Genomic DNA, 12,340 nt, shown 5'->3' with positions numbered 1-12,340 from the left:
TTTATTTTCACCTTCCTAGCTTGTTAGAAGAGAAAACTTCTCTCTCTGTAGCTTTCCAGGTATTCTATCTTTAAATCTCACATAGAATTTGTAGGTGTTCAGGATGTTTTGAAAGTTATCTACGTAAGTTTGTGGGGACAGATGAGTTGAGGACACCTACTCTTCTGCCATCTTCGATTCTTTTGGATTTTCTGCATGAACAAGCATGCCATCATCAAATAAGGAGTTTTATAGTTTTCCTTTCCAAATATACATTTTGTTTCTTTTTCTTACACCTATGCATTAACTAGAGCCTTCAGTAAATTGGTGAATAGAAGTGATGACCACTCTCATTCCTGATTTCCAAGCGAAAAAACCTCAATAATCAATCATTAAAGTGTGCTATAGATGTTTGTGTAGAAAACTTTTATTAGAAAAGCTAAAACAAGGTTTTCCCCCAATCCAAAAAAACATGGATGTTAAATTTTATGACACTTTTCTGATCTTATTGAGATATCGTTATTTTCCTTGAATGTTAAACTACTTAACATTTCTAGATATACACACTTTGGTTGAAATGTCTTCTGCTTTTATAATATCAATGAACTGGGGCATCTGGGTGGCTCAGTTGGTTAAGCATCTTCATTCAGCTCAGTCATGATCCCACAGTTCTGGTATCGAGCCCCACATCAGGCTCCATGCTCAGTGGGGAGTCTGCTTCTCCCTCTGCCCCTCATTCCTCCTGTTCTCTCTCTCTCTCTCTCTCTCTCATTTCTCTCCCAAATAAATAAATAAAATATTTGAGAAAAAATAAATATCACTAAACTTAGTTTGCCAATACTTTGCTTAAATTTTTGCACCTACATTCAGGCAGACCATGTAATTTGCTTTCTCATATCGTGTCTGTCAGATTTTGGTATCCCATTTAGTTGTCATAGTATAACAAGTTGAGAAATGTTCCTTCTCATGTTGTGTGTTATTTATTCCATAAAAGTTTGAAAGGATTTATCAGTGAAATCTTCTGTGCCAGAAGTTTACTTGGTGGAAAGATTCTTTTTTTTAAGATTTTATTTATTTTAGAGAGTTAGAGGAGGACAGAAGGAGAGGGAGAGAGAATCTCAAGCAGAGTCCACACTGAGTGCAGAGCCCAATGCAGGGCCTGACCTCAGGACCCTAAAATCATGAGCTGAGCAGAAATCACTAGTCAGACACTTAACTACTAAGCCATCCAGGTGCCCCTTTTTGGAAAGATTCTAAATTACAAATTCAGTTTATAGTTATAGGTCTATTCATATCTTGTATTTATTTTTGTGCTACGTTTGATACGTTGTATTTTTCTAGGAAGTTGTCCATTTCACTTAAATTTCCAGGTTTATCTACAAAAATTATAATATTCTCTAATGATCTTTCTAATGTCTTCAAATCTATAATAATTTCTCCCTATTTTCTTCCTAATATTGATTTCTTCCTTCCTTAATTAATTTTTTATTAGAGTATAATTAATATACACTTATTTATTTTCAAATGTACAACATATTGATTCAACAATTCTATAAATTACTCAGTGCTCATCAAGATAAGTGTAGTCACCATACTCTATCATTGCAGTCATTATTGACTATATTCTCTATATTCTAGTTTTTGTCTCTGTGACTTATTTATTTTTAAAACTGGAAGTTGTTCTCCTTAATCCCCTTCATCTATTTCACCCATTCCCCCCACCCATTTCTCCTCTGGAAACTACCAGTTGGTTCTCAGTATATAAGAGTCTAGTTTTGGGATCCCTGGGTGGCACAGCGGTTTGGCGCCTGCCTTTGGCCCAGGGCGCGATTCTGAAGACCCGGGATCGAATCCCACGTCAGGCTCCCGGTGCATGGAGCCTGCTTCTCCCTCTGCCTGTGTCTCTGCCTCTCTCTCTCTCTCTGTGACTGTCATAAATAAATAAAAAAATAAAAAATAAAAAAAAATAAAATGTTTTTTTTATAGACAACATACAGTTGGGTCTTATTTTTTTAATCTATGTTAGTAGTCTCTGCCTTTGACTTTGTATATTTAGACCATTGATATTTAATATAGTAATATCTAACATATTTGTTAATGTTTTCTATTTCTTGCCTTTGTTCTTTGCTTCTTTTTTGTATTGCACTATTTTTTGTCTTCTCCTGTTTTAATTGAGCATTTTATATAATTACATTTTCTTTCCTTTAAGCATATCACACTTGTACCTCTTTTTTACTATTTTTGGTTTTCCTAGTTTGCAGTGAATATTTACAACGAATCTAAATCCACTTTATTTTTTTTTAATTTTTTTTTTATTTATTTATGATAGTCAGAGAGAGAGAGAGAGAGAGGCAGAGACACACAGGCAGAGGGAGAAGCAGGCTCCATGCACCAGGAGCCCGACGTGGGATTCGATCCCGGGTCTCCAGGATCGCGCCCTGGGCCAAAGGCAGGCGCTAAACCGCTGCGCCACCCAGGGATCCCTAAATCCACTTTAAATAACACTATTAAGTCATGCTGAAAGGAACTGCCAATACCCAACCAACCCTAATCCCCATTTGAGTTTGCAGATGGTAGAGGATAAAGAAGTAAACTCAAATCTTCCCAAAGGAACATCTGAATTTCCTACAGGCTTTCAGAATTGAGGAGATAAAGACTTGCCAGGACCACAGCTGAGAAATAGGGAAAAACTAGAAATGGAACAGATAAGGATTACTAAAACTGCAATCCAAGCTCAATTCCACTCCATTTCTAATTGGATTTACATGATCATCCCTTCACCCTCACTGAATAAAAGAGGAAAGAAAAAAATCCATGAAGCTGTACACTTGAAATTTTCCTACTTTAGTGGAAATAAAAGTTTATATATAACAAATTTTGTTTAAAATGTATATACAGTTGGCCTCGGAACAACATTGGGATAGGGGCACTGACCCCTCATGCAGTCAAAAATCCATGTGTAATTTGTAAGTCTCCAAAAAGTCAACTACAAATAGGCTACTGTCAACAAGAAGCCTTACTAATAACATAAATAGCTAATTAACACATATTTTGTATGTTATATGTATTACTCTATTCTTACAATAAAGTAAACTAGAAAAAATAACATGTTAAGAAAATCATAAAGAGGAGAAAATACTTTTACAGTACTGTATTACAAAAAATCCACATATAAGTTGACCCGTGGTCTTCAAACCCATGTTGCTCAAGTGTTATCTGTATAAATCTTATGAATTTTTAAAATATGTTTGAGACCCTGTTATAAAACATGTTTTTTTCATGTTTGAACTGTGACCTTATACACGTATGCATGTGTAAATAGACCGTTTAGTCACGAAAAACTTATGCAAAACTTTGTGTGATCTTTCAGGCTTTACAGACTGAATGATTTAAGATAACATGTATTTTTTCATTTAACTTAATATTATTGGGAGATAAGATTGAACTGTGTTCTGATTGATGACCCAAAATTGTTTTTACTACTTTCCATTTGGTGCAGGGCACAATAATTTAGAAGACCAATATACAATTCTTATAAAATTTAAACATGGGATTTTGATTTAATAAAAGCTAGTTAGGTAAGGTCATCTGAATGACCAGATTAGCCAATCATAATTTTTTCTCTGAATTTACTTGTAAGATAGCCAATCATAATTTTTTCTCTGAATTTACTTGTAAGATAATATTTAATAAAATCATATATTTGAGGACTTCTGTAAAATTTCTGTTTTGTGAATAACAAATCTGTTGGCTTTTATACTTACATGTTGCATATAAAGTAAACATAGTTTGTTATCATTTTTCCAGTTATCATGAAAGCTGTTTTACTTATTGATTTCCCATAAGAAATTAAATCTTAAAATATTTGGGGCAGCCCCAGTGGCCCAGCGGTTTAGTGCCACCCTTGGCCTGGGGTGTGATCCTGGAGACCCAGGATCAAGTCCCACGTCAGGCTCCCTGCATGGAGCCTGCTTCTCCCTCTGCCTGTGTCTCTGCCTCTATCTCTGTGTGTCTCTCATGAATAAATAAATAAAATCTTTTTTTTAAAACAATCTTAAAATTTTTTTTAATTTAAAAATAATTCTTTGAGGTCTATTTACTTGACCTTTTTCATAAATAATCAATATTCAGTGACTATTTTAACATGATAGAATGAGAAATAGTGAACTGATATATACAGAATGTTGAAAAGTAATATATGTTTTTTATAGGCAGAGCTTCTAGATGCTGCTGCTGGTATTCGTGTACGATTCAGATTAGGTGGTGTAAGTATGGATAAATTCTTATTTGGTAGTTTTAAAACACATTTCTGTGAAGTTTAAGAAATGTAAATTTTTCGGGGGGTGGGGGTGAATGGGTGACGAGCACTGAGGGGGGCACTTGACGGGATGAGCACTGGGTGTTATTCTGTATGTTGGTAAATTGAACACCAATAAAAAATAAATTTATTAAAAAAAAGAAATGTAAATTTTTAAAACAAACCAGTTTTATAATTAGATTACAATGGTCCTTTGAACTTTTCTGTATACAGGTTAAATTTCCACCTGATATATACTATAAAATTTTCACTCATAGACATATTGAAGATCTGTGTGCTAATAGCCCTAGAGATTATACAAAACTTACAGCAAAATATACATCTCATATTAAAAGCGATGATCTTCAGGAAGAGGATCATAGTGGCTGGTATCATCGTGTAGAGAACAATGGCTGGAGGCCTGTCTCTGATACAGTAAGAAAAGAGAAATATTAATAATTTTGAATCTTTTATAGTTAGAAACTCATTTGTCTTCTTGAAAATTAATTTCAAATTAATAAATCTTGGTAATTTAATTGATAAAAACTGATTATGTTAACTACTCAGGGGTTACTAATAATAATTCCAGATCAGCAATATATCTTTTTTTCTTTACATTTACTTCTAAATGCTGTTGATGCTATATTAATCCTTGGACTAGAGGTGGGAATTCTTGAGAAAAATATGAAATTTTCTCTTATAGAGCTTGGAACATCAGAGACTGCTGGGAAATCATTTGGATTGTTATGGTATTTGGAGCTTTAACATATCCTCATATTAATTGAATGGAATGATTTTAAATATACATAATTCTTAAAACATATATGTGATTTTCCATAGACACCATGTTTGGTGTCTTTTTTGTGGAGATAATCTCTACCTAAGGATATTTGTAAGCTTACATTTTATAGGTTAATATGATCAGGTTCAGTAGCTCTAGGTGTTTGCTTATATGGGCTCGTAGCCTCATTTAGATCCTGAATCTCTGGTATGCAGGTTATAGAATGTGGTATATTAAGTATACTAAGTATGAAAGTGAAAATGATCAAGGTGTGAATGCATGCATTCATTCAACAAACCTTATGCATACCAAACATATGTCAGGTATCATACCAGATGCTAGGGATACAGTGTTATGTAAAGTAGTCCCTCCCCTTAAGTATTTTTCCTTTTAATTTTGGAGAGAGTCAGGTAAAAAGAATATTTCATTACAGTGCAGTAAATATGTGCTCTAAGAGGGACAAATAGATAGTGTGGGGGATAGCAAACTCTCTTCCTTGTTCTTCAGTGTGTATGTGGTGAAGGAGAGGGAATGAATTTGAAGTAGATAAATAGGCAGCCAGTTAGGATAGCATGTCACATAGGGAAACCACAAAATCTTGGGACATAATAATGAGACTTTGTTCTTGGAGGGCTCCTATACTCCTTGGGAATTAGAATCTTCAAAAGTTAAGAACACTAAGAGTAGGTAAGGTCTGTTCTTATGAAAAACAAAAACAATACTGGAACATGTTCATGTATCCATTCAGCTAATAGTTATTAATAAAAAAATTACTAATACTAGTGCTTTGTTAGTCTTTCTGTGACATGTGTCTCTGAAAGCTCAATGTATTACTCATAATAAGAAATACCTTAGAGGGGTGTATTCAGTTCTCTGTTTCTGCTTTGGCATATTCCTACTGAACTCACAGAAATTCTTGTCTATAGCCAGATAACCTCACAATCAGTATTTCAACATTTTGTATGTTCATTTTTCATTTCTCAATAGTTTTGGATGTCTACTGAAAATGTAGAGTTGGAAGACAAAAAAGAAACTGAATTCCATTTCTCTAAACTAAAGAGAAGGCAGGATATGGAAAAGAAAAGAAAAATTAGAAAAATAGAATGGATGAGAAAAATGTAAGTTGATGAAATGATTAGACATACTAATATATGCTATTTTAAGTTCTTTTTAAAAAGTGCTATCACTACTAAAATAGTTACATGTTAATTTTCGAAAGACAATGTAAGGTTACAGTTATCTTTTTAAAAATATATAGAAAGCAAACATTTAACAAATGCCTGCTTTTGTGAGACACTGTTAATCTCTCAGCTGTAAATGGGGAAAGACATGTTGTCTTTGATCTCAAGGAAATTGCAGTCTTTTGGAATATCAGATATGAAAATAAGCATTTACTCATATATCAGTTAACTTTTATTTTGCCCTCCAGATACACTTTGTACCCTTCTCAACCCTTCTTTCAGCACCCAATACTCTAACCTGCATGGATTACACTGAAAGTCATTCTGGACCTGTCTAACAAATGTTAAAAGCAAGCCAAAAAAATCAGATTGTGTTCACAAGTTTACTTCACTGCATGCCCAGGACAAATCCCCCAAATATTTAAATGAATACAAAAACTCCACTATCCCAAATTATATAAAATTCACAATGTCTACCATATAGCAGTCAATACCAGGCATGCAAAGAAACAGGAAAATAGATGCCATATGAGAAGAAAAATTAATCAGTAGCAACAGACACACAAAAAATATCTTTTAAAAATGAAAGTGAAAGAAAAACTCTTCAGACAAATAAAAGCTGATTTCTCTCATCATAGTAGACCAGCACTGCAAGAAATTTTTCTGGCAGGAGAAAAATGATTCTAGGTAGAAATCTGGATCTATACAAGGAATGAAGAATTCCAAAAGTGGTAATAATGTAAATAAATATAAAGGACTTCTATTCTTACTCCTTAAATCTCTTTAGAGGATAACTACTGAACTATACACTTAAAAACAGATATGATAGGGAACCCTGGGTGGCGCAGTGGTTTAGCGCCTGCCTTTGGCCCAGGGCGCGTTCCTGGAGACCCGGGATTGAATCCCATGTCGGGCTCCCAGTGCATGGAGCCTGCTTCTCCCTCTGCCTCTCTCTCTCTCTGTGTGTGACTATCATAAATAAATAAATTAATTAAAAATAAATAAAAACAGATATAAATTTTATGTTACACAGTTTTCTCACAATTTTGAAAAGATAGATATTAAAACTCTAAAGGAGTGAGTTGATATTAATATTGTCAATCCAATTCTACCTAAATTTTTTCATTCCACAATTGCACTTCTTTTCACTTATATTGAAAATCTTCAAGTAAAATACAATTGCTTTTTTTACATTACAAATAAATTGCTCCAAAAATAACAAAATAATATCAATACATATGTTGCAATTACTGAATAAAGTTCAGTAATTGAATAAAAATTTTTTAAGTAAATTTGCTGTTTAAAACAGAAATGCTGACAATATATTGTGACATTTATAAACTTAGAACAGTACAAAAGTAAAATGTGTTATGACAATATAAAGGTTGGGAGAGGTGAAATGGAAGTATACTGCTAGAAGGTCCTTATTCTACTTATAAACTGGTATAATATTGCTTAAAGGTAGACTGTGATTGTTAAAAACCCTAACGAACTGTGAAATCAGTAATAACAAGAACAAAGGTGTAAATATAATAATTTAATTATGGAAGTAAAATAGCCTCATAAAAAAAACATCAATCCAAAAAAACATCAATCCATTTTTCCAAACCTGAAAAAAGAGGAAAGGAAACAAAGAAGAGAGGGGACAAATAGAAAGCAAATAGAATGATGAAAACTAAAATCAATCATATCAATAATAATATTAAATGTAAGTAGTCTAAGTACCCCAAATAAGAGCAGATGTTGACAGCCTGGATAAAAAAGCCACACATAAGAACGTAACAATCCTAAATATGTGTTTACCTAATAACAGAGGTTCAAAATACATGAAACAAAACTGTACTACTGTACTGAAAAGACAGATAGATAAAACCAAAATTATAATCAGAGATTTCAAAACCATTTACTAGTAATTGATAGAACTAGTGGACAGTAAGTTAGTAAAGATAGAGAAGTCTTGAGCTCAACTATCAATCAATGTGATATAATTAGCCTTAATAGAACACTGGCCTCAACAATAGAAAACACATTCGTTTCAAGTATATGTGAAATATCCGGGATCCCTGGGTGGCACAGCAGTTTGGCGCCTGCCTTTGGCCCAGGGCGCCATCCTGGAGACTCGGGATCGAATCCCACTTCGGGCTCCCGGTGCATGGAGCCTGCTTCTCCCTCTGCCTGTGTCTCTGCCTCTTTCTCTCTCTCTCTCTCTCTCTGTGTGTGACTATCATAAATAAATAAAAATTTAAAAAAAAGAAGTATCCATCTATATTCTGGGTCATAAAACAAACATCCACAAATTTGAAAGAGTTAAAATCATACAAAGAAAGTTCTTTGATCACAATGGAATTAAAAAGTAATTAATAATAGAGTAAAATTAATAAAAGAAAAATTTCTGGGAAACCTCCAAATATTTGGATCTTAAACAGAATACCTCTATATAATCTATGAGTTAAAGAAGTCATAAGGGAAATTTGAAAATACCTCTGATTTAATGAAAATGTAAATAAAACATAAAAATTTGGGATCCCTGGGTGGCGCAGCGGTTTAGCGCCTGCCTTTGGCCCAGGGCGCGATCCTGGAAACCCGGGATCGAATCCCACATCGGGCTCCCGGTGCATGGAGCCTGCTTCTCCCTCTGCCTGTGTCTCTGCCTCTCTCTCTCTCATTCTGTGACTATCATAAATAAATAAAAATTAAAAAAAAAATTTAAAAAAAATAAATAAAAAAATAATAAAACATAAAAATTTGAGGATGCAGCTAAAGTAGTACTTACAGAGAAATTTATAGTATTCAATACTTGTATTTAAAAAAAAAAAGATCTCAAATCAGTAATCTAACCTTGCAACATAATAATCAGTAAAAGAAGAGCAAATTAAACCCAAAGCAAGTAGAAGGAAGGAAATGATAACAGTAGAAAATAGTAATATTGCAAATAGAAAACCACTGGAGAAAATGAATAAAATCAAAAGTTGTTTCCTTTGAAAAGAACAATACAATTTATAAACCTCTAAATAAAAATGTAAGAAGAGAACACATGCAATCCAGAAAAGAAATAAAAAGCAGGATATTACTACCGACCCTACAGACAATATAGATATGAATCATTTAATGCCCACAAATTTGAAAAATTAGGTGGAGGAAAAATTCACTGTGAGGCATATACCAAAATTCAAAAATGAACAAAAATAACATAAATAGGTCTATTAAAGAAATTGAATTTTTAAATTCAATTATATTTAGTTGAACTATTAAATTATTAAATTAAAAATTCCACAAAGAATACCCTAGGCCTAGATGAATTTCTTAGTGAATTTTAGTAAGCATTTAAGAAAGACAATACAAATTCTATATAATATTTCCAGAAATAGAGGGGACTATGTCCCAACAATATCTATAAAGTATTACCCAATATAAGAACCACTTGAGGCTTATAAAAAACAATATTACAAGGAAATAACCAATATCTTAGGAACATATATACAGATAGTAAATAACATCATGAACAAATGGTGTTTATCCAAGGAGTACATGGATGGCTTAACATTTGGAAATCAGGCAATGCAATTTACCATCTAACAGACTTACAAAGAAAGTTGGATATAACCATCTCAATACATGCAGAAAAAATACTACAAAAATCCAACAACCATTTGTTTTGAAAACTCTTGTTCAACTAGGAATAGAAAAGAACCTCCTCCACCTGATAAAAGACATCTACAAAAAACCTTCAGCTAAGATTATACTTAAAGGTGAAAGACTAAATGCTTTCCCTCTAAGGATAGGATATCTGTTCTCACCACTTATTCACAACACTGGACTGGAGATCCTAGTCAGTACAATAAGGACAGAAAGAAGGATGAGGGAGACACTGAAATTGAAAAGGAAGCTCTAAAAGATTCTTTATTCACAGTTGACATTATTGACTAGGTACAGAATCCTAAACAATCTACAAAAAACTTACTGGAACTACTAAGTGAGTTTATCAAGGTGTGGAATCTTGCCATATTCCAGCAAGAAACAGTAGGAAATTGAATTTTTAAAAATACATTTACAGTAACAACAGAAAAATTAAATACCTCAGTGTAAATTGAAGAAAAAAGTCTGTATGACCTGTCCACTAAAAACTGCAAAACACTGCTAAGAGAACTTAAAGAAGATTCAAATACCTGATGAGATATAGGTTGGTCATGGATCAGAAGTCTCCGTATTGATAAGAATTCCATTGTCTCCAAATTGATCTCTACATTCAATTCAGTTACAATCAAAAGTTACAACAGAATTTTTGAGGAAATTGACAAGTTGATTTGAAAATGTATATGGAAATGCATAGGAAGTAGATTAGCCAAAACAATTTTGGAAACAAAATTTGGAGAACTTTTACTACTTGATTCTAAGATTTTTATAAGGCTACTATACTGAAGACATTGTGTTATTAGCATAAAGATAGACATATAGATGAATGGAACAAAATAGAGAGTTGAGAAATAGATACACATGAATACTGGTAAGGTTTAACACAGGTGCCTAGGCAATATAATTGGAAAATGATGTTCTTTTCAACAAAGTGGGTATTCAAATGCAGAAAAATGAACTTTGACCCTCATCTCACAACATATATATAAAGTTTTATATCTCGAAAGAGGTCACAGATCTAAAGATAAATGCTAAAACTATAAAATACCTACAAGTAAGCAAAGAAGACAATCTTAGAGACCTTGGTTCTGGCAAAAATTTCTTAAATAGGACACAGAAGGCATGACATATAAAGTTAAATTGCAGCTCATTCAAGTTAAAAGCTTTTGTTCTTTGAAAGATACTATTTAAAAAAAGACAAGCTACATGGATGTTAAATAACTGGAATTTAAGTAAAATCTTGAGAAAAAAAGACAAGCCACGGACAGGAAGAAAACACTCAAACCTCAATAATAAGACAACCTTCAAAGCAAAAGATTTGAACACTCTTATCATTGAAGATACATGGATAGCAAATGAGCACAAGTGAAGTAATGACTATCATCATTAGTTATTAGGGAAATGCAAACTAAAACTTTAATAACTTACCACTGTATATGCACAGGAATGGTTCAGTCTGCCATACTAATTGTTGGCACAGCTATGGAGTGAATGCAAACTGCTACATCCACTTCAAGAACCAGTTTGACAGTTTTCTTACGAATTAACATACACCTACTATTCATCCCAGGCACTCTACTCCTAGGTATGTACCCGAGATAATAAAAACACGTCCACAGAAAGATTGTGTATGAGTGTTCTATTTGTAATAGCCAAAACCCAGAAAGAACCCAATGTCCATCAACCCAAATGTCACTGGATAAACAAATTGTTGTTATTTACACAAAAGAATACTACTCAGCAATATGAAGGAATGAACTTTTGAATCACATAACAACATGGATAAATCTCAAAGTAACAATGCTGAGTGAATGAAACCAGTCAAAAAAGAGTTCATACTGTATGATTTCATTTACATAAAATGCTAGAAAATGTGAACACATCTAGAAAGATATAAAGCAGATCACTAGCTGTCTGGAGATGAGGGTAAAGGGATGAAGGGAGAAAAGAATGACAAAGGGGCACCAGGAACTTTGGAGGGAGATGGATATGTTCTTTTTTTTTTTTTTTACTGTAGTGATGATTTCACAGGTGTATACTTATGTCAAAACTCTTCAAGTCGTTCTGTTTAAATGTGTGTGTTTACTGTACATCAGTTATACCTCAGTAAAGTTGTAAAACCTTTTGTGACTCCCTCCCTCACCCGTTTTTCCACCCCCCAACCCCTCTGCCTTGGACAGTCACCAATCTGTTTATCTGTGAGCTTGTGTATTTTTATATTCCATGTTTAAGTGAGATCATAGGGTATTTATCTTGCTCTGTCTGACTTATTTTATCAGATAATGCTCTCAAGCTCCATTCACGTCGTTGCAAATTTCAAGACTTCATTGTTTTTATGGCTGAATATTCTTGTGTGTGTGTATCACATTTTCTTTATGCATTCATCCACTGATTTTTATGTAAGAACACATGCAGACATTCAGAAGATCTCCATAAAGTAGTTCTTCATGTCTTATACTTGTGGGGTGA

The 12,340-nt window shown here is 33.3% G+C and overlaps 1 protein-coding gene across 9 annotated transcripts in view; it reads left to right on the top strand.

Moving 5' to 3' along the window:
* The window catches only part of C3H11orf65 (chromosome 3 C11orf65 homolog), a 60,316-nt gene that overhangs the window by 30,937 nt on the left and 17,039 nt on the right, over window positions 1-12,340 (top strand). For all 9 annotated transcript variants that reach the window (XM_077893348.1, XM_077893352.1, XM_077893347.1 and 6 more), the window contains 3 exons: window positions 4,191-4,244; window positions 4,511-4,711; window positions 6,045-6,175. In XM_077893348.1, coding sequence (XP_077749474.1) covers window positions 4,191-4,244; window positions 4,511-4,711; window positions 6,045-6,175 — 386 coding nt within the window. The remainder of the gene's footprint in view (window positions 1-4,190; window positions 4,245-4,510; window positions 4,712-6,044; window positions 6,176-12,340) is intronic.

The sequence above is a fragment of the Canis aureus genome, chromosome 3 (genome assembly GCF_053574225.1).
Source record: "Canis aureus isolate CA01 chromosome 3, VMU_Caureus_v.1.0, whole genome shotgun sequence".
Taxonomy (NCBI): Eukaryota; Metazoa; Chordata; class Mammalia; order Carnivora; family Canidae; genus Canis; species Canis aureus.
The sequence above is the reverse complement of the archived record's forward strand: the minus strand, read 5'-3'. Positions and strand labels throughout refer to the sequence as shown.